The sequence below is a fragment of the Rhododendron vialii genome, chromosome 12a (genome assembly GCF_030253575.1).
Source record: "Rhododendron vialii isolate Sample 1 chromosome 12a, ASM3025357v1".
Lineage (NCBI taxonomy): Eukaryota > Viridiplantae > Streptophyta > Magnoliopsida > Ericales > Ericaceae > Rhododendron > Rhododendron vialii.
The window spans coordinates 21,705,141-21,726,636 of NC_080568.1; the positions used below are offsets into that span (position 1 = coordinate 21,705,141).

Here is a 21,496-nt window from a genome sequence, read left to right on the forward strand (position 1 = left end):
CATGTAACTATTGCAAAAATTCTTATGCACGGATGAGTGAGAATGGAACTAATAGTTTGAAAAAACACATGTTGAAGTGCCCGGAGAATCCCTTCAATAAGGGGGCCAAAAGACAAAAGACTTTAACATCATTTGGTTCAACAAAAGGAGAATCTGAAAATAGCCTTGGACTTAGGAAATTTGACCAAAATGCATGTAGAGATGCATTGGCTAGGATGATAATCAAGGACGAGTTGCCCTTTAAATTTGTTGAGAGGGAAGGTTTTCGTTATTTTTGTAGTGTGATGCAACCCAACTTTAAAAATGTGTCACAAAATACTATGGCTAGAGAGTGTGTGGCAATTTATGCTAATGAGAAACAAAAATTGAGTAACATGTTCAAAAAATCAAATCTGAGAGTTTGCCTAACCATCACTACTACAATAATAGATAAATACCACACTAAGGAGGTTCACAAAGATCACAGTTTTCAGTGAAAGCGTGATAAAAAATTGTAAGCTAACTTTTTAATCTCAGTTTAAATCAAACGCTAAGATAAAATGTGGTGCTTAGCCACAGAAAAGAGCAAGATAATAGATCTCTCTCTTGTAAGGAGATAAAAGAAAAAAGACCTCATTCTTACAGTGTGATAGAAGACTTTAGCATGGAAAAGAGAGAGACAAAGACCTCGCTTGTGCGGTGAGATAAAAAAAAAAGACCTCACTCTTGCAGCGTGATAAAAAACTTTGGTGCGAGAAAAGGGCGAGATAAAAGATCTCGCTCTTGTGGTGAGATAAAAAGACTACCGAAAAAATCGGGAACTTCTGAATTTTTTGGCTCATTTAGGCGCGCTTGGAAAAGGGAAAGTAATTGAAAGGGTGCTCAAAACGACGCTGTTTCACGTTAGCCCAAATAAGCCCTAGTTCCTCTCCACTCACCAGTTGAAGCTCTCCAGTACACGTTTGAAGCTCTCCAGTACACGCTGAAGCTTCATCCTCCCACGCTGCCGTCGCCTCTTCGCCCCCATCCTCACACGCCGCTACCGCCGCCTCTTCTCTCTCCACCACCACCGTGAAGGAAGAAACGGTGCACTCCTTCTTTGTGATTTCTTGTATTCCTCCATTATCCTTCTCCAAAATGTCTTCTAATTTAATCATTGGTATGGAAAATCGCATGGGGGATGAAGATTTTCGTGTATTTTTATTGCATTATAGAAATGCAATTTGTATCTATTTCAGTGTTGTCTTATCAGATCTGAATATCTTTCACTCTCCAGAATTTTTTCATAACTAGAGGATAGATTTTCATTTCTTCAATGGATTTTACCGATGGAACAATCACCTGGGACGAAAAGGGTAATCCTAGGCTGTTCGCAGCGTTAGTGGGCTACAAGGACAGTAAAGCATCATTGGCGAGGGAGGGACTCAACAGTAGGGGCCTTTGCAGTATCAATACCATGAATGTGAAGTAGTGCCCAACGAGGAACAGAGAGAGTGCAAAAAGAAAATAACAAAGAAAGTTTCTCCAGTTATGCATTTGTCCTAATTTTTCCAATTTAACTTTCAATTTCCCAATCTTTCTCTTCTGCATGTCCTCCATTTTTCATTTCTTGTATTTCATACTTGACACATTCAGTAGACTTGCATGTTGCTGCTCTGGAATTTACCGACATGACTTAGGTAGTTTTTAGTTTCCTAGAGAAGGAATGAAATCGTTATTCCTAGGTCTCCTCATGGAATGGGCTGCGTGGCCACGCAAAGCCATGTAGTTTAATTAGTCTTCCCTTCCATTAATAGCTTTTGTTTTTTCTAAATGAGGCCTATGGTTTTACCCCTTCACTGTTGCTGCACTCAAACAGACAGGACCTAGGGAAAAAAGAGATCAACTCTTAAGATTTTGCTTTACTTGTTTGTTTTTCAGTGAATAGGGATGTGATGCGTTAATGGTTATGGTTGGGTTGACTGAATTAGGTGGTGGATGGTGTTAGTAATCTAAACTAGTCAAGTTGTTGAAAATAGTATTTGATATCAACATGGGCCTTTATGCTAGTTCATGGGCTTATGTCTAGGGGGAAGGTTGGCCCTTTGTTGCAAGTTTGTAATGATTATTAGGTGGAAAGGGAAGCCCATAACTGCAATGGACACAATTGTCATGTCTAAATGGTTTCTGTTAATAAGTTAGCAGCCATAAATCTCTTTGATTAAGGTTGAAGATTTGGAACAGTTGCAGCGGCAATACTTAATCTAGCCTTATATCAGTTTTTTTGCTCATTTGGTATTATATTTTGCTGCAAAACCTCCTTTATTCTTACTTATATGGAAGGAATTCAATTGCAAGTCTTGTCCTCTAGTTTTGAATATGTGTGCTAGTGGATTAGTTCTCATGCTTTTGAATAGCTGAATCCACTCGATATTTCTTTCAAAACGTGATCATACTCATGCAATCGTAAAGTCATGTTAATCCATTTATCTTGCACTCACGTGCACACAATCACTTTTTCATCTATTCAGTGCCCATGTCTACTATGTGGGTTTGCTCTAATGTTTAACTATCAATTTTTTAAATTGAAGCACTTAACCAACTAACTATATGTTTTTCTACGTTCAGAGACTGTGAACTACAGAATTGTGCATCAAACAGCAAAGTGATTGTCGCCAAAGAGCTCCATTCATTCCAAAGACCTTGGTAAGCTCACTATGTGTTCTTTTCCAATTTGGTTCCTAACATTATGTGTTCTTTTTCAATTTGGTTACCTACATGACAATTTTTGTACGAGGCCTTCCTAGAGTATTGATTCAATTGTGTCTGTGTTTCTCAACATGACCATTTTTTACAATTTTTGTACGAGATCTTCGAAAATGTGTTTCTCTTTTTTACAGTTTTTTTTTTCAATCTATTGCAGTTCAATGGAAAAAAAACTTACATGTAAGCCGAAATTGATGAAGTGCGAGCCGAGTGGTTAAAGTCCATCATGAACGAAGTATAATCAGCTTATACATGTAAGTTAGCTCTTTGTTTGTTTAGATGGCTTTGATCAAGAATGTAGCTTGTAGCTTGTTAATTATTTGCATTGGGAGTGTTGAGATTAGTTTCAAGCTTTGGAAATGTTGGTCATTTGATTCGTTTGTGTTTCTCTTTGTTTGTAGATGTAGCTTTCTGACCACGATACTTTCAGTTGATACTGTGCCCTCATGGACCATTTTGTTGTTCTCTGCTACTTGTTTTCGTTTCCTTATTGTGAATTTTATGAAGCTTCTCTGATTCAGAAGTTAAGATTGCAATAGGTAAATCTCTCCTGCTATGTTACAGAGATGTCCAATATGATCTGAAATAAACTTAGACCAAGCATCTGGCCCAGTACACAAAATTTTAGATTGGCAATCTGCGAAGAAGAGTTATATTTCAAACCCAACTCTTCAAGCTGAAATTGGACGTGTTTCGGGCTCAGATTAAACAGGCCATCGAGCATAATTCGAGGCGAATAGGAGCCCTTACTAATTGGATTGCAGCTTTTAAAACTTTTTCATACATGTAACGCCTACTACAATTTACGAATCCGATGCTTTGGCAATGGAATTGTCCCGTGCCTTTTCGTTCTTTATGCCACATAATTCTGTGTTCCTGCGGGTCAGATACCGTTATCCTCACTAATCTTCCAATCACCATTCCAGTCTCAAGAATTACTTGCACTCTGTGGAAAATGAATGTAACTTAACGTAAATCCAGTATTACCGTAGTCTCCGCATTTGGAGATTATTTATCCAGTGTACATATTGGTATAGTGATGAATGGGAAATGAACCGGGCAAAGTTTCCCGTATAAACTTAAAAATGCCCTCGAAGTAGAGATGTTCCTAAACCGTCGAAAGCATGAGTTTTCGTCTGTGCTAGTGGCCTTTGTGGTCTTGTTTTCATCTCGATTTATACTACTCCTACCCTTGTGTTAAGAAAATTGCTATAGTCACTTAATTCTTGGTGGTTTCTGTGAATGAAAATTCTTCCTGTGAATCTGTTTCCTTTGCTTAAAATCTCTTGTAAAGATAATAGCTTACAGCTATCCCTGGAACCGTTGCACTTGATTCTGATTCCTTAGGAATTGAATTGCATTGATTCTGATAGGAATTTTCATTTCTGTTGATCTCTGGAATGGAGTGGCTAATCTGTCAAGGAAAATGCATAATGTGTATCGACTATTGACAAGGCTATTCCCATGATGAAAATGGGAAAAGTATTGTCAAAAATCTTCTTGAAGTGGGGTTTTTTTTTATTGCACGATCAATCGTCCCGAATACCCTCTCTATCGCATGATCAATCTCTACGACTCTGATCGCGTGATAACAGTTGAGGTATCAATGCAATCTCTCTCCTTTTGGCTTTTTTTGGAATTGTTTTTATGTTTTTTCTGATTGAAATTATTGTATTTGTCTACAATGCCCGAAACAACCTACAAACGTGGAATGTGGGTTCTATGTTATGAAATACATGAAAGATGTGATTAGAGATGAGAGGATCTTAAGCAGAGGAAATGTGAGACTTATTTTTAACTTGTATTTCTTTATATTGCTTTATGAATAGAATTGTTAACTTGTAAGTATTTTTTTTTCAATCTATTGCAGTTCAATGGAAAAAAAACTTACATGAAAGCCGAAATTGATGAAGTGCGAGCCGAGTGGATAAAGTCTGTCATGAACGAAGTATAATCAACTTATACATGTAAGTTACCTCTTCGTTTGTTTAGATGGCTTTATCAAGAATGTAGGTTGTAGCTTGTTAATTGTGTTTGCATTGGGAGTGTTGAGATTAGTTTCAAGCTTTGGAAATGTTGGTCATTTGCTTGGAGCTATTTTATGAGCTCCTATGTGTTTGCAAAACATGTTATTCTCTTTATTCTTTGACATGTCTAGATGAAGGCCTCACGTGGCAAAACTCTGGACTTCACGTTCCGTAAATGCTCACTTCTATTTCTTGGTACTTGCATAGTTGCATGAAACCCTGAAGTCACCTGTGTGAATCAATTTTCATAGGATGGTGTTCAACTTCTATTTGAGTTTACTGTTGTTGAAGCACAAACTGTCATTCTCCCATCCTTGAATTCAGCTCTGGATTGAAACGCCTTTATGTGTTTGGATCAAATAGCTTGGAAGTTGCGTCTATTGGATTCAGAATGTGGTCTGAACATTCATTTGACTGGCAACTCTCCTGCTCACCTTCAACATCTCATATCTCAAATGCACTTTGCATTTTCTATGAAGGAACTTGGTTCTCTTTCCTATTTTCTGGGTATTGCTGTTCAATCTTGTGCTAAGGGCCTTTTCTTATCTCAGTCTAAATATGCTAGAGAAATCCTCCACAAAGCTGGTCTTGCTGATTGTAAGCCCTGCATTTCTCCTTCAGTGATCAAGCCTACTTCCTCTTCTGTGTCCTCTGCCCCCTTTGCTTCTCTAGTTCTTTTTAGGAGTATTGTAGGTGCTCTCCAATATCTCACTACTAATAGTCCGATCTTGCTTTTACTGTCAACCAAGCCTGCCAACATATGCATTCTCCTACCATTGGTGACTTTGCAGCAGTGAAACGATTGCTCAGATATCTTAAGGGTACTACTGATCATGGTCTGATTTATCAACCTTCCTCATTTGAGCTTCATACTTTCTCTGATTCTGATTGGGTTGGGGACTACTCTACCCTCAAGTCTTCTTCTGGCTATTGTGTGTATCTTGGTGACAATCTTATTTCCTGGTCTGCAAAGAAGCAGACAACCGTTTCTCATTCCTCTACCGAGGCTGAGTATCGCTCTCTTGCTCACACTGCTGCTGAATTGAGTTGGCTTCAAATGCTTCTTCGTGACCTTCATATTCCGGTTACTTCCACTCCGGTGTTGTGGTGTGATAACACCTCTGTTATTGCCTTGGCCACGAATATGATAAGAGTACTGAATCTAATGTATTCTCACAGTAAAACGATGGGTCTAGTTACACCATAGTGTAACTGTGGTAAGTCGGTTAGGAGTCAGTTACTGGAAGTATGTAGTGGAGTGGAGGTGCTAGTTGTTGACAGCTGTAGTAGTTCAAGTAGTTCGTCTTTACTCTTGTATGAAGTTGTATTCTGTATAAATTCCTGAATCAAGAATGGATCTTTTCTAAATCTCTTTAACAGAGATGTTCGCCATGATGTTTATGTGAAGTGCTCTATTAGCCTGCTGCTTGTTCTACTTCTCTTGATGCTGCTACTTTTTGCTTAGAGTTCTTGATCTTTTATATGCCTGAGTTTGGTTCTAAAGATATGTTTTCTGCTGGATTAATTTAGGCATGCTCTGAGAATGACGAAGTGCTTGAAATTGGCTTCAGAGAATGACGAAGTGCGATTCGTTGTAGCTTAGGACATAACTCCATGCTTGTGGTTCAAGTTTTCTTTGTCTTTTTTGTTGTTGAAGCTTTTGTTCTGCATTTTTTTATGCATTTTCAGAAATTTAATTGATCTTATATTGAAAGTAGGCTTTCTGGCACCATGTTTAATTCTATCTATGATATGTTTTGGGCAAGATGTAGTATCATTTATGCATATTTCGTATGGCAATGTCTTTTGTTTTGGAGAAGATAGCTACGGGCTGAATACATATTTTATGTGCATTTATTATTGGTTACAGATTCGGGCATTTTTTAAATGCAAAAAAAAGAAAAGAAAGCATCTTTCAATCATGGTACTAGACTGTGATGATAAGAACATTTAATCACGCTTTTAGACGAAAACCGTGATCTAAAAACCACAAAAGACCATGCCTAACTATTTTCCATCTCATTTTTTAGACATGAAAGATCACAGTTTTTTGTGGTGATTGTTATCTACATACAATCACGGTTTTTTAAGAAAAGCGTGATAAAAAACCCAGGATGGAACACGCAAGTGAGTTTCCATCTCGGTTTTGCCTAGAAACGATCACACCTTTTGGGTGTGATTGTTTCTATCTTTCAATCACGGCTTATAACAGTGATAAAATAAAGTGATTTACAATCACACTCAAATCTATCACGGTAGCGCGAGTGTGATGAAAAACTAACAATCACTGCAAATAGCTGTGATTGTTATGCTTTATTGTAGTAGTGCATGGACACATGGACCTACCTTCAAAATATTTCTTACATGTGCCTCACTGCTCATTTTATTGATAATGATTGGAAATTACACAAAAGGATCATTAACTTTTGTGTGATATCGAGTCATAAATGTGAGGCCATTGGCAAGGCATTAGAGGCATGCTTGATTGAATGGGGTGTAGAGAAATTGTGTACACTAACTGTGGATAATACTACTGACAATGATGTTACGGTTGCATAGTTGAAGAAAAAGTTCTCAAAGAAGGGTGACACATTTATTTTAGGGGGTGAATACTTTCAGATAAGATGTTATGCGCGTATCATTAACTTAATTGTGAAAGATGGTTTGGGTGAAATCAAGGGTTCGATTGTCCGCATTCGTGATGCAGTGAAGTATGTGAGGAGCTCTCCCCAAAGAGAGCACGTTTCAAGGCTTGTGTGGAGAAAGAGAGGATAACATGTAAAAGTTTATTGAGTCTAGATGTTCCGACCAGATGGAACTCTACTTTTCTCATGTTAGCTACTGCAATAAAATTCCAAGAAGCATTTGAAAGACTTGAGGATGAAGATCTCTCTACCCTTTGGAACTTAGTGATGGATGTCCTACTGCTAGAGATTGGGATGCTGCTCATTATTTTGCTAATTTCTTACAGAAATTCTATGATGCGACAGTTCATTTGTCTGGTTCTACATATGTCACCTCTAACATGTACTTCAATGAAGTTTGCGCAATTCAGGGCTTTTTATTTGAATGGACAAAGGGTTTGAAATCCTTGAATGATGTGTCCATTAGTTGTATGGCAAGAAAAATGCAGGCGAAGTTTGATAAGTACTGGGGAAAGGTGGAGAAAATTAATGTCATTGATGATTGCTATCCTCTGTACAAGTTCAAGTACGTGAAATTTTGTTTCTCTAAATTCTATGAATCTACCATCATGGAAGGGTTTATAACAAAGGTTAAAGCAGAACTAAGGCGCATGTATGATGAATATCAAAAGTTCAATGTAGAAAGCTCATCCTCAAGCAAAACATCTATTGACATAACAAATGAGCAACTATTTGTAGAGGGAAGTGGAAAAACTACATCTTTGCAATCCAATAAGAACCGTGTGAGAAACTGATGGAGGTAAGTCGGAGGTGGACAAGTACTTAGAAGAATTGTGTGAGAAAGAAACTTCAAACTTTGACATTTTGAATTGGTGGAAGGTGAATTCTTCTAAGTTTGTCACTTAACTTTTTAATATTATCGCCAGATTTTTTCACAAGTTTACGTGTTTAATTGAAATTTATGTCCAGTTTGAGTACTACTAGTATATGACTATTTGTGAAATATGTGGATGAAAAATGAGTATTTGGCTAAGTGGCATGAAACAACAATTAAAGGGCTTGCTTTATAAGGTCAAATCTCATGAGACAAAATATTTTAAATATTGGGATCACTTAATTTGTCCAGTTGTTGCATCCTTCCTGTTTGACTTCTTCATCCATTGTTTAAGGATGAAGATTTCTCTTAATGTCCTTCGTCTTGAAATATAAAATACCATATGTTATCATTTTGAATAGAAAAAAAAAAGATTTGTTTAGCTGTCAATTTCAGCACCCGCTGCGCAATTAGTTGAGGTATGCAATTTATTTTTTTTAAAGAATTTGGCTTCTCTACTGTCTGTTGTTGGACTGCAAAGTGCTGTCCGCATGATTTTAGCCATCTAAAAGTGTTTTTAACGGTTCAGATTTTAACAAAACTCTACCTCTTTTCCTTAAAGAGTTTTTTAAGCTCTTCCTTGAAGAGTTTTTTGAAAATATATTATGCCTCGTTACAATCAACTGCATGCTTCGTTACAATCAACTGCATAGGAACCGCGTCCTTTTTGAAAATAATAACAATCTTTGCTACTCTCTTTCTTGGTGGAATTTAATTTTGTTCACCCTCTTTTTTATTGGTTGAAATTGTGATGTCATGTTTATCAATAAATGTATTGTAGGTGTGAAACTTATACCATTTCAACCAATAAAAATAATAATAATAATGTTCACTCTTTGAGAAGGGTGGGCCCTATTCCGGTTTCTTAAAAAAAGAACTATTAGAAAAAGAATATAATTTTAAACTCAAAAATTATGTGTTTACGCAAATAATTTTTCTATCAATATTGTCACGCCCTACCCTGCAAAAGGCACCCAAAGTGGGCCCGAGTCGGCGCAATCACGTGACATTCCACACAGAAGACCAAATCACACCTCATAACCTGTCAGAAATAAACATCCAGCGGAAGACTTAACACTTTAACATAACATAAGAAAAATGAGTCAATGGATTGACCAACCAACCATGATATCGTACAACCAAGAAACAACATCTGCATTATAGTACTTTAAAAATTCTATACTTCAACACATCCACCGACGATTTACTTACAACTTGAATAAACCAACTTCTTCATCAACCATCTACAACAAACTCGACTATCCACAATGTCCAAGGCTAACTTCAAATAGAACACCAGCCATCGACCAAATTTAATTACGACCTATACAATTTAAAAGCTTTAGCTATCCTTAGTTACAATTCCTTACAAATTAAGTTCTGCACCAACTAAGGCACTCCACAACAACGCAACCAAAACCCCACCTGACGCTAGCAAAACGCTTCAACAGGACGATCGATAGTAAACCCACTCTAAGCAACTTGCTACCTGACAAACCAAAAAGGAAAGCCAGAGTGTGTGAGATATAGAAATGCTCAACATAATACGACAATACCCGAATGAATATCAATATGAATACACATCACCAATGTAACTGAAATACTAGAATGTATACAACAGTTTTAACCAACATATCCACCCAACTGAGCAATAATAATCAATGCAGAACAATATGAATGTAATCACATCACATGTAGTGGCACGTCTGTCACATCCCATGTACCCAAGACAAGGTGTCCCACATACCATGCTCTCATCCACCGAGAATTAGCTGGCATGACATACGACATGGTATGCCTCACACGCTAACATTCGGCAGTTCAATTAACACCCATCAGCATGCATTTTCATCAAACATGCATATCACAACCAAATCCCATGTCTCACACACCATGCTCCCAACATTCATCCAATGAACGATATGGCTTACGACATGGTGTGCCTCACACGCAAACATTCACAACATATCAAAGTTAAACAACAATAGCATGATATATACCCCTCACTACAACATCTCATTAAAAATAACTCTATCGAAAGCTAATCACGAATAGCAAGATATACACCCGCCACCACAGTAATATTATATGGAGAAGAACCATATCAAACACACTCACCTTTGTATCGATCGAGTTACGCCAAACTTACGGTTTCGGAACCTCTCCAATTGACTGGCTTGTTACCTAGTCACAAGCTAACCATATCAGTTTTTTAAACGCTTATATGTTACCACCAACTCCTGAAAATAATCTATAATACTAACAATAGGTTAACGATGCTTAACGCATACAAGCATGTCCATCTTAAAAGTTTATAAGTATCCCTAAACAAGCGTAACACTCAAATACCACATCACCCCTATATTTAGTTTGAAATCTACAACCAGCTTGTCGTATTCTGCCTATGACTTCTTTTTAGTGTTGAAACAAGATCATGAAACTACCACCATTAGAAAGTACACTTCCGGTACATAAATTTTGATATAAAATTTGTTAAAAACGGAGTCTAAACGACAAAGTTATGCTCGTCCGAAATTACACTGTAACCTGTCCAAAATCACAAATTCTGCACGTCTATCAACTTCAAATCAAAAACTGATATAACTTGCTACAAACTAAGCCACAACTCTCACATATTCCGAAAGACATACGAGTCTAGTTTTAGAATCAAAATCTCGTGCGCAAACCCGATACCCGAGCTAAAAAATATGACAATTTTTTCAAAATGTGTCAATGCAGCAAATACAAAACTCAGCAAGAACACACCAACTTGTAAAATGAGTCAAACTTAGACCATACAACAAAATAACTTGAAATTTGGTAGAGATCATAACAACATTTCAAAGTTTATCCCTAATTTTTTTCAGATTTTTCACAATAAAGGAACCTAGTCAAAATCATCCCCAAACTCAGAAATTTTGTGCAGCGAAGCACAATTTCCAGCAGAACAGTCTGTGTTCGAAAATTCATTAAAAATCGAATACTTAATACTTTTTAGTAATTTCAATACTAAAACATCCCCAACTTATCAATCTTTAAAACCCATAAGGAGCCATAACCTGAACGATCGCTTAACTATAAAAAAAAATTAATAAAAGACGCAGCTCTGTAAGCTGTCTATTAAATCCTGACCACAGTTAGGTTTATGATTTTTATTTTTTTCTATACTTCTCAAAAAATTCTAAAAATTTAACACGATACAATAGACACACTAATGAACCTTCAGTAAAAATACAAGAAATTAACAAGTTTTATAGGTGCCGTGAATAATATTTAACACGATACAATAGACATACTAATGAACCTTCAGTAAAAATACCAGAAATTAACAAATTTTCTAGGTACTTTGAATAATTTCGTGAAGAATAGCCCTGCACCTTAATTTTTTCCTTCTTCTCCTTCCCTCTGCCGCCCCCCTCTCTCTCTCTCTCTCTCTCTCTCTCTCTCTACGTAGAAAAACAGATACGTATGGAAAAAGATAAATATACTTAGTATATTTTGCTATATAATGGCACAATAAAATTTATCACATGCAAGCGGAATTACGTCCTAACTTATGCTCCAATCATAAATCACACACAGGACCCTCGCAAGTTCTATTATTTACGATTTATACCCCTAAAACACATAGTTCAATTAAAAGTAATTGAAATACCGAAATATCCGGGGCGAGTATTACAAATATGAATCTTGTTTGATAGATCTCATTGAGATATTTTAAACAGTGCAAAAAACTTGAAATATTATTTTTTATTTTCATTATATTTGAATTTAAAATTATTATTATTATTTTTTTTTAAAGTTTAGAAAGAAAACGGAAGGGTGCAGGAACATAATTGCACTCCTTGGTCCTTGCTTTCCTTCCTTTGTCTCTCAAGTTGCTTATTGTACTCCATGGCCTACCAAAAAAAGAAAGAAAAATCGCGGCATACCCTTATCCTTTGGGATCACAAAACGTAATCCAAATTCCAAACAATCACGAGTCCATACTACCACTCAGGCTCCATCCATGGCAGGGACCGACACCAACGCCCCGAGAAGAAGGCTGGCCTCCGTTTCCAACCACCTTGCTCCGGTTCGCTGGGCTTCGAGCAATGGCGGTTCGATTGGGTTCTGTGATTGTAGCGGTTCAATCAACGATAGCTACCACCGGATACATGGACAAGTCCCGACCCACGAGCCTGTTTGGAGAGCTGTTGCTTGTGACGACAGTGGTAAGGAGTATACGGACATTATCTACGAGAAAGCTGTTGGAGAAGCCATTGCGAAGGTCAGTTATCAAGTCATCTAGAGCTTCGTTGGTGTGAAAGCAGTTGATTTGTTTTTGTTTTTATTTTTGGGAAATTTTGGTATGAAGTGGCTGAAATTTGGGAAATGCTTCCAATACATCCCACCTATGTTTGGGAAATGTTTTTTTTTTTTTTTGGAAATAACGTTTGAAAAATGTTATGCCCACGTTTGATGAATGTCACGCCTCCTTACGTGAAATGTTACGACTTTTTTTTGGTAAATTTGGTAAATGTTATGCGTTTTTATGGTTAGGGATGTGGACGGTGGACCTGTATAGGTGTTAATGCCTATTGGGTAAAATGTCACGTCTCTTTATAGTGAAGTGTTATGCCTGTATTCAGTGGCGGAACTAGGAAATCACAACTGCAGAGGCACATATTGTTTTGTAATCTTTAAGAATTTTTTTTTTAATACAAATGACACAAAGCTTAAATATTCAGTATCAACTAAAATTATATAATATGTATGTTTACAAAATGGTTCTACAATATATATACCTTTCAGGTATTTCTCCATGTTTTCAATAAAAAAAATAAAAAAATAGTTCTCCTTGACTTTACACAAATAAGATAAAAATCAAATACTACCTAGTGAGACGAAAAATCTTACCAGTGACGAAGTACAAAATCTTACAAATGAGGCTACAAAATACATTAAGGGGGTGTTTTACTAACAAAAATAAGTACTTTCTTTTCAAATAAATACTTACTTTTTGAATTTAAGGTGATATTGTGAGAGAATGACATGTCTCGTAAAGTAAAAAAATAATTACTTAAAAAATAAGAACCTTAGCGAAACGGGAAAAGCCCTAATTTTTTCAATATAGAAAGTCGTGATTTGTTTGTCAATAAAAGGTACTCCTAATTTAGTTAACAAGAATTCCTAACTCGAGATCAAAATCAAAGCTCCAATTTCAAGGTGTAGTAGCCAATATGTAATGTATCAAAAGACCACTCCAACGGGTTTGGCCAAATGGGAATGAGAAAGTTTAATAATGTTTGTGCTTCATGAGATCGCATGTTCGAATTTTGCAGAGGCCAAACATTCCAAACTCTTGGGGCCACTAGAAGGTTTATCCGGTCATTAAACTTCAGTACCCTAGAATCAATCGAGGTGCACTCAAGCTAACCCGTACATCTTGTTAGCATGTCGTGGAACAATTCCTCTTTGAAATCCGAGAGGATAGCTAGTACAAAAAAAAAAAAAAAAAACTCTGATTGGTGTGGGGGCACGTGACCCCACGTGCCCCTTGTTGCATCCGCCCCTGCCTGTATTTGGTTCAAAATGTTGCGCCTCTTTGTGGTGGATGTTATGGGATGGATATCATATACCGCGCGTGTATTGTAGCTTGTAGGGTACATATTCTTTTTTATCTTGTTAAAAAATCGGCTGCTTGCTTTGTCTATTACCAGTGAACATCCGTTGATTTATGTTTGAAGCGGATGCCGTATGCCACAGCCAAGAGTGCATATACGTGCATCCAATTTAGACAGTTTGATTTCTATTTCATTCTCTTGTAGATCACAATAAACAGACCAGAGCGCAGAAATGCTTTCCGACCACATACAGTGAAGGAGCTTATAATAGCATTCAACGATGCCAGAGATGATAGTTCAGTCGGAGTCATCATTCTTACTGGAAAGGTAAGTTTTACGTATTCATGAGTTTGACTTGGAAATCCACAAAGCAGACCTGGAGTCGTTTAGATTTCATCAATTTGTTTTATTTATCAGATGATAATGATATGCATAATGTTGAGGTAATCAACCGTCTAATTCAGCATCTCAAAAATGTACACTCCAAATAAACATGTAGGAATTACTTAGGTGTGCGTGTCTGAGAGTCGAGAGAGGGAGTGGCTCGTAGCTCAAAAGATGCAGTTCACAAGTTTATGCCGACCTTCTAACATGGGGATTTGCCTCTGGACTTTCCTTGACTAATTGCTTATCCCGGGGGAACCTTGACATAATTTTGGTTACTGTTGAAGGGAACGGAAGCATTTTGTAGTGGTGGGGACCAGGCATTGAGAAACAAAGACGGCTATGCTGATTATGAGAACTTTGGTCGCCTTAATGTTCTAGATTTACAGGTAACATAGTTTTTTCTCCGATACATTTTATGGGTTTTTGTTTTGATCCAACATTTATGGGTTTGAACTCGTAAATCATTTGCATGCTGCTCTCCTCTTACTCAAAAGGAGCTGACACATCTAATGGAAACTGAACTTATAAATCATCTGTATGCATGTTTATGCTATTTCTGCTTTCTCAGGTGCAGATTCGGCGTCTTCCAAAACCTGTTATTGCTATGGTAACCTCTCTCTCCCACTTTGTTATGTTAATGTTATTACTTCAGTTTGTAATTTGTTTACATCCTACATCATATATTTTTTCTTGAATCAAGGTTGCAGGTTATGCTGTTGGGGGAGGACATGTCTTGCATATGGTTTGTGATCTAACAATTGCAGCAGATAATGCTATTTTTGGTCAAACGGGTCCAAAGGTGCATTGTTTATCTTGCATGGATATCGATATTTCTATTGGTATTTGGTAAACTAAAATCAGTAGTTTGACAAATGTGCTTTAACTCATTAAGAATGGCATGATTCCTATACACATGGTTAATTATGTTTCATTTCCTCGTAAACTGTATTAAATGCAGTAAAATTGGCATTTTTTTGTTCATTTTGCCTATATCGTACCACTTGATGTTTAGTCAGCGACTCAGCATATACTAGTAGTGATTTGAAACTTTGAGGCGATTGACAGTCTGATTTATCTCTGTTGGGAGATCAGTCTGATTTATCTCTGTTGGGAGATCGAACAAGCCTTCAGCTTTCTGGACATAAATCCCTGGCCAAGCATAAACAAGTTATATAGCTACAGCAATACTGTTTCAGTGCACGCCTTTTTCTCCTTTTGTTAGGATTTTTTTTTTGTAGTATTAAAGAGGAGAGTCTAGGACACAGGAGGAACAAAAAAAATTTCTGCTGACTACTGCTGTGAAACTGGATTAAAAAATATTGTCCCCTCATATTGCAGGTTGGAAGCTTCGATGCTGGCTATGGAAGTTCCATTATGTCCCGGCTGGTAAGTTTCAGAGTAGAAATGCTTTATTTTGTGCTAAAGCTGTAGTTGTTAGGTAATCAACTTTGAGGTTTTCATCTAAGTTTGCATTTTCATTATAAATTTCAACTCTTGTTAGATAGGTTGGGCCTAAAAAGGCGCGTGAAATGTGGTTTTTGGCAAGGTTTTATACTGCTTCAGAAGCAGAGCGAATGGGACTTGTCAACACAGTTGTCCCAGTAAGTTCATATTGCACCCAGTGCGACTATTTCAATTTAGATCTAGAGCATTCGCACGCTTGCACATTCAGCCAATAGTTTTGAAGCAATTGATTTTCATTTATTTCTGTATAGGTAGAGAAGTTAGAAAAAGAAACAGTTAAGTGGTGTCGAGAGATCTTACGAAACAGCCCAACTGCGATTCGGGTGCTGAAATCTGCTCTTAATGCAGTTGATGATGGGCATGCTGGACTCCAGGTACTATTATCGCCAACCTCGTTAGTATGACCATTACAATTATGTTTTATAGAGTTGTTAAAACTTAAAAGAGGAAAGAATTGCAGAGTGGTTCAGCGTGAGTCTCACTCGGGATGAATCTGAAATCTCATTTTCTGTGCACTTTATCGGTCTCTGTAGCATTGTTGCTCAGAAAACAATGACTGAAGAAGCCAGCAATTTCAGAACCATACATTACTGTACACAAAGGTATATATACTCACATTAGTTCTGGATTGCTCATTTGCTGGGCAGGAACTTGGAGGAAATGCCACTCTGTTATTTTATGGAACTGAGGAGGGCAATGAGGGGAAGACAGCATACATGGAACATAGACGACCGGATTTCTCAAAATTCCCTAGACGACCCTAATGTTCGTTGATTTCTCTCAAATTTTTATCAACCTTGTGACTTCCAAGACTAGGTGATCGAGTCTCAAATTTGTTTAGGCCTGGAAAACAAAAGCAGATGCAGAAATCGTTCTCTCTGTTCTCTGGTAACCTATGTGTCTATCCGCGTGCTCTATTAATGGACATGTAATTTGCTCTTGCTGGGAAGAACAACCCCTCTTGTTTTGAGTGATGTTACTGATGTAAGGGCTGATAAATAATTATTCTTAATAGAAGCCTTGTTTTTGTTTTTCTGTGGCAGAGCGAATGTGAAATCCTGCCTTTTCTAAAAAAACAAAAAGTAGTAGTTTAATCACGTGGTCCGAATAGTAACCCAACTCACTGTATGAGTTACGCAACGATGGGATTTTACCTTAAAAATCCGACACCGCCACAATGACCCTTAAATTATTATTAGTCTGTGTTGCATTTTTGGGATTTTTCGGAGACTGAAATCCAAACACGTTTGGTCTAGTTCGCGTTAACGGGACATGAAATTTAATTTGCTGAGTCATGGGGATAGTAACAGGTGTCTTATTTTCATGTTGTACCTCCATGTTCCACCGAAGTATATATATGTGTATTGGGTAATTATTAAATTAGAGAACAAAACAAAAACGAGAGAGACTCCTGCCTAGTCTTTTTTTTTGCCGAGAATCCACCGTCGGGCCGCCTACCCGTTCCGTTTGTTTTCACCGAAGGATTTCTAAGCCCTTTTTGGTAATCCTTCTAACCCATTAATCTATTTATCATTCTCACTCATTAATCTATTTTATGGTTAGTAATAGGGCTTATGTATCTGTTTTTGACTGAGGAAATAGAACTGGAGCAAAACTCTTGCAACACTCGCACACGCACGCGTACAGCACCGAGGAACGGCGGCCATGGCTGCCGACCAACTCGATCGACACCACTTCGGCCACTCTCTCTCACCTTTTTATAGCATCTTTTTCTCCTCTCGCATACGCAGCACTCGAACCCCTAAAATTTTCACACAAGCGAAACCCCTATCGCGTTTTAAGTAAATTATTTGCTGATTATTCACTGACTGATTATAAGCCTCAATTTACGATAGAATATACGATAAGGACAGGACAAAAGAATTTCTGAGATTTCACCATTAGGATTTACAAGAAGCAAACGAAACAAAATTGTACAAAGGCTCGAAAGAATACCGTAAGGACTAATTGAATCAAAGTTCCACAATAGAGTTCAAAAGAATATCACATGAAGCAATAGAATCAAAGTTTCACAACATAGTTCAAAAGAAGTTGAAAATGGAATTTGTTGAGAATTTAGAGACTAATCTAGATATTTTTCTTGAAATTCCGTCAGCCTAACGCATTTCAACCAAATATCCAAGACTAGTCATCTGATATAGACAGAAAAATAATTTGGAGAACAATAATCAGTGCTCAAGGGCTGTATAGGACAATCAGAGATTGATAGCTTTCATCTTGCAATGTGAGAGCTACAAGCAATTATTGGAGTTCAAACAATTGATGGAACAATTCTCCTATTTCGTTTAAGAATGAAGGACAGCAGTAGGGATAGTTACTTTCAAGAAGACGGAGGCGATGAATACGATTCAGATTCATTTGGTTCACGCTCAATTATATGAAGTTCAGTAGAGAAACAATGCTAAGAAATAGGCAATACTGATTCGAAATATGCCCATCAAGTTCATATTTGATCACAAAAGAAACACAAAGAAAGAACTGAAACAGCGCAACAAATGAGATTCATCAATAAAGAGTATTGTATGTCCCAAATAGATTGAATAAAATTGTCTTATGTCAAGAAGACTTGCTAACAATGTTGACACAATGAGAGTCAAGCAAATAGGATTCATCTATAAAGAGTATGATCTTATAGCTCTAGATTCTTGGAAAGGTACACTTGATAGCCACACTTCCACTGCGCACTCTGATTATCTTTCTCCCAAGTCGTTTCTTCTCCCTTTTTCTCCCTTTTTTTTTTAAAGATATAGTTAACTGATCAGGTCGTCTCACATAAGAATTTAGCATCCTACCTCACCCTTTCCGTTAGATATAAAATAAAGTCTTAACGTTGATTGCTTTCTAGGACTCGCATTTCATAATTTCACACAATCTATTCTTTGCTTCTTGTGTAGTTTGTGACCACATTTTAACGTTTCACATCACCCATATTCACTAGAGCATCCTTCCATAAAGAGTGTTGGGTCTGAGATCATTACTAAACAAAGGCACGATGTCATTCAGTGTCCAAAAGGATTTCCTCAGTGCCATTTAGACCACAAGGTAGTTTGACATTAATTCTTGTCTATCTCTAGACACTATTTTAAATGTGAGATCAACTTCAAGATAGAACAGACAAAACACATAAGGTACATAAAGTTGTGTAATCAAACTGTGAAGCTAGACTCCTAAAGCTCTGGGTTTTAAGAAATCCATAAACTAATGCTCTGATACCACTTCTGTCACGACACAAAACCTACCTTGGAAGTCGTGACCGGCCAAGCGGGTGTTAAGCCGTCGAAGGCCTGCTCATAATCTAGTTTAGGGATTTCTCACATCATTGTCATTTTAAACCATATAAGCAAAGTATGCGGAAGCGTAGAATAAATAACATAATCCCAGAACTTCTAAGTGTACAAGTATAATAATTACAAACCATTAGGCTATACACGATTCTCCACGGTTATTCTAGCACCCGATTCAGTCCACAATTTGCCATCTACCTTAACCTGAAAAATTGTAAAAGGTTTTCATAAGCCGAAGCTCGGGTGAGAAACGTATACGAAAGTTACATGTTTGACCATGGAAATACCCCACATTATAAAACAGTTCAAAGCAACAATTCAAATATTTTGTTGACCATCTAGTACAAGCATTTTTGTCCGAAAGCTCATTTCTTCGGTCCAAGAGATGGACCCTTTTCATTTCATTTATTTTTCAACTTTTGCACTTTTGAGCGATAATAGCATTCAACGGTATTTTTGCCAGTCGGTTGGGGAGCGACCCCATTGAAGAGTGGTAAGATATCATTACTCGGTGATGCCTGGCTGCATCTCCTACCTTATTACTTCACGCCGCTAGTATCTTTACCCATCCCCTAGCGCTCGGGACACCGTTCGGGTGAATCATATTATCACAAGCATGTACTAGCAACCAGTAAAGTTCAAGTTTCCAAAACATATTGCCATGGTCTAATTTAACTTAAACTCAAAAGATTTATAAACCAGTCATCGCATGCATTAACATCAATTAAACCAAGTAGGAGGTTCAAATTCCATATTTTCCAGCAAAATCAAGTAATGGCATCTCATTTCAAAATTTCAGAAAATACATGTAACTAAAGTATGCGCAACTCACCAAAAAGGATGCGTCTAACTTGACGTGGCACCGAGCTAGCCCAAGGCACTAGTACCTATACAAAACGCATCACGAATTACTACTTGCCACAACTGTTTGAGCATGATCTAGGAATTAACTATAATTTCTTCATTACGTCGTCGGGGTCGGCATAAGGACTGTTTTTTTATAGTTCTAGAATGAAAGTATTACATACTAAACCTATTATCCCTTCTGAAGTTATATATATGGGTACCAAATACACAAGTTTGGAACAAAATTCCCTCAGTTTACTAAAGTAGATGCGTAGAAGTTTAGCATAGTCTTAGATTAGTCTGGGAGACGTGAGTGGTTTACTGTGAATTACTCCTATCAGAAAAGCTAATTAAAGCCCTATGTTACTGATATTAAATGATTTGCCCTTCGAACCGGAGCTGGGCACACGATCCTTATTTTAGTAGCGGCGTGCGAAGCTACATATACCCAAGTCAATGAAGGGTACCCCTACCCGGGGGCCGGGTCCGACAAACAGTTAAGTTCAGCGGTTACGCTTCGCTCCCCGTGCAATTTTAAGGTACAAAACTTCAATGGCTCCTTCTTCTTCTTGTTGTTGTCATCATCTGAGGCTTCTGGGTTTTGAGCATGATTGAGAGTGGGTTTCTTGAATGATGATCCTTCCTTTTGGATTGGCTGGAAGAATCTCTTCATTTTCGTAGCTCCAATCCAGAACTCTCTCAAAATATCCAAGTAAATTTCGATTGGGTTCACATATCGAAAAACAGGACGACGTATAATTCTCCAAAAACTCGCATTCTTTGGGCGCGAGGTTAGTTCAAGTCAAGGCAAAGTCAAACGCACGTTTCGAAGACACGAGCTTGGAATGAATGTCATTATCGGCTTGGAACATTCCTCTATTCTTGGCACAATCTATGCTCACCCAAGTAAAATGCAATTGAGAAGATACTACTCCCTTCCGTCTCCGTTTTTTTGTTTTTCATCCTATCTCAACTACATAGAAAACTAATTAAGTATAACTTTTAATTGGTAATACTATTTATATGCAATATAGATCTTGTTTGATAAATCTCAATAAATTATTTTTAACGATGTTATCAAAATTAACGAAAAGATTATTGCAAAATATAATCAATTAAAAAATGATACGAATTTCAAAAAAGAACTAAAGAATTAGGATAGAGGAAGTTTTTATTTTTTATTTTTTTCTTTTGACGAGGATTGGGAAAATGGTAGAAACTCTGAGACGCAAGTTCATGTAAATCACATTCCTTCAATAAAAAGTCACTCTCATTTTTAAAAGACCAACTGAAGTTTTATGTCAAAATCACGCTATCAAAGCAAATTGTCAATGAACACAACTCTCGGACAATTGTGTTTGGAGTGCAATGTAGTATGTAAACTTATGTGCATCTCCAAACAAAACTTATTTTAAAGTTTTATTCCCAGCATTACGATCTTGTTAAAATTCGTGTTCAGGGTGTTTTCGGCAGCGAATAAATTATGAGAAAAAATTTGTAGCAATCAAGTTGTTAGGTGTTTTCGATAGTGAATAAGTTATTGAGAAACATTAAGTTATTTCTAATAGTGAATAAGTTGTTAATTGGCTGGCGAGTAGAGTTCTTGTAGCAAAAAAAG

General features: G+C 37.1%; 1 protein-coding gene and 1 long non-coding RNA gene across 2 annotated transcripts; both read left to right on the forward strand.

Annotated features, from left to right (window-relative positions):
- The first annotated feature begins 4,395 nt into the window (after positions 1-4,395).
- Positions 4,396-6,481, forward strand: LOC131311119 (uncharacterized). The gene is made up of 3 exons (XR_009195406.1): positions 4,396-4,505; positions 4,595-4,691; positions 6,282-6,481. It is a non-coding gene; the product is annotated as an uncharacterized LOC131311119 (long non-coding RNA).
- Positions 6,482-12,157: 5,676 nt separating this feature from the next.
- Positions 12,158-16,769, forward strand: LOC131309748 (1,4-dihydroxy-2-naphthoyl-CoA synthase, peroxisomal). The gene is made up of 9 exons (XM_058336352.1): positions 12,158-12,540; positions 14,081-14,203; positions 14,548-14,649; positions 14,832-14,870; positions 14,964-15,062; positions 15,602-15,649; positions 15,769-15,864; positions 15,979-16,101; positions 16,375-16,769. The coding sequence occupies exons 1-9, from the start codon at positions 12,280-12,282 to the stop codon at positions 16,489-16,491; spliced, it is 1,008 nt and encodes a 335-aa protein (XP_058192335.1). The 5' UTR covers positions 12,158-12,279; the 3' UTR covers positions 16,492-16,769.
- The last annotated feature ends 4,727 nt before the right edge of the window (positions 16,770-21,496 follow it).

What these genes read in the sequence shown, in the direction of transcription:
- LOC131309748 (XM_058336352.1), top strand. Translation starts at nt 12,280, where the DNA reads ATGGCAGGGACCGACACCAACGCCCCGAGAAGAAGGCTGGCCTCCGTT. An exon ending in CAAAACCTGTTATTGCTATG is followed by an intron (nt 14,871 to 14,963) that starts GTAACCTCTCTC and finishes TCTTGAATCAAG; the next exon opens with GTTGCAGGTTATGCTGTTGG. An exon ending in TTGGTCAAACGGGTCCAAAG is followed by an intron (nt 15,063 to 15,601) that starts GTGCATTGTTTA and finishes CTCATATTGCAG; the next exon opens with GTTGGAAGCTTCGATGCTGG.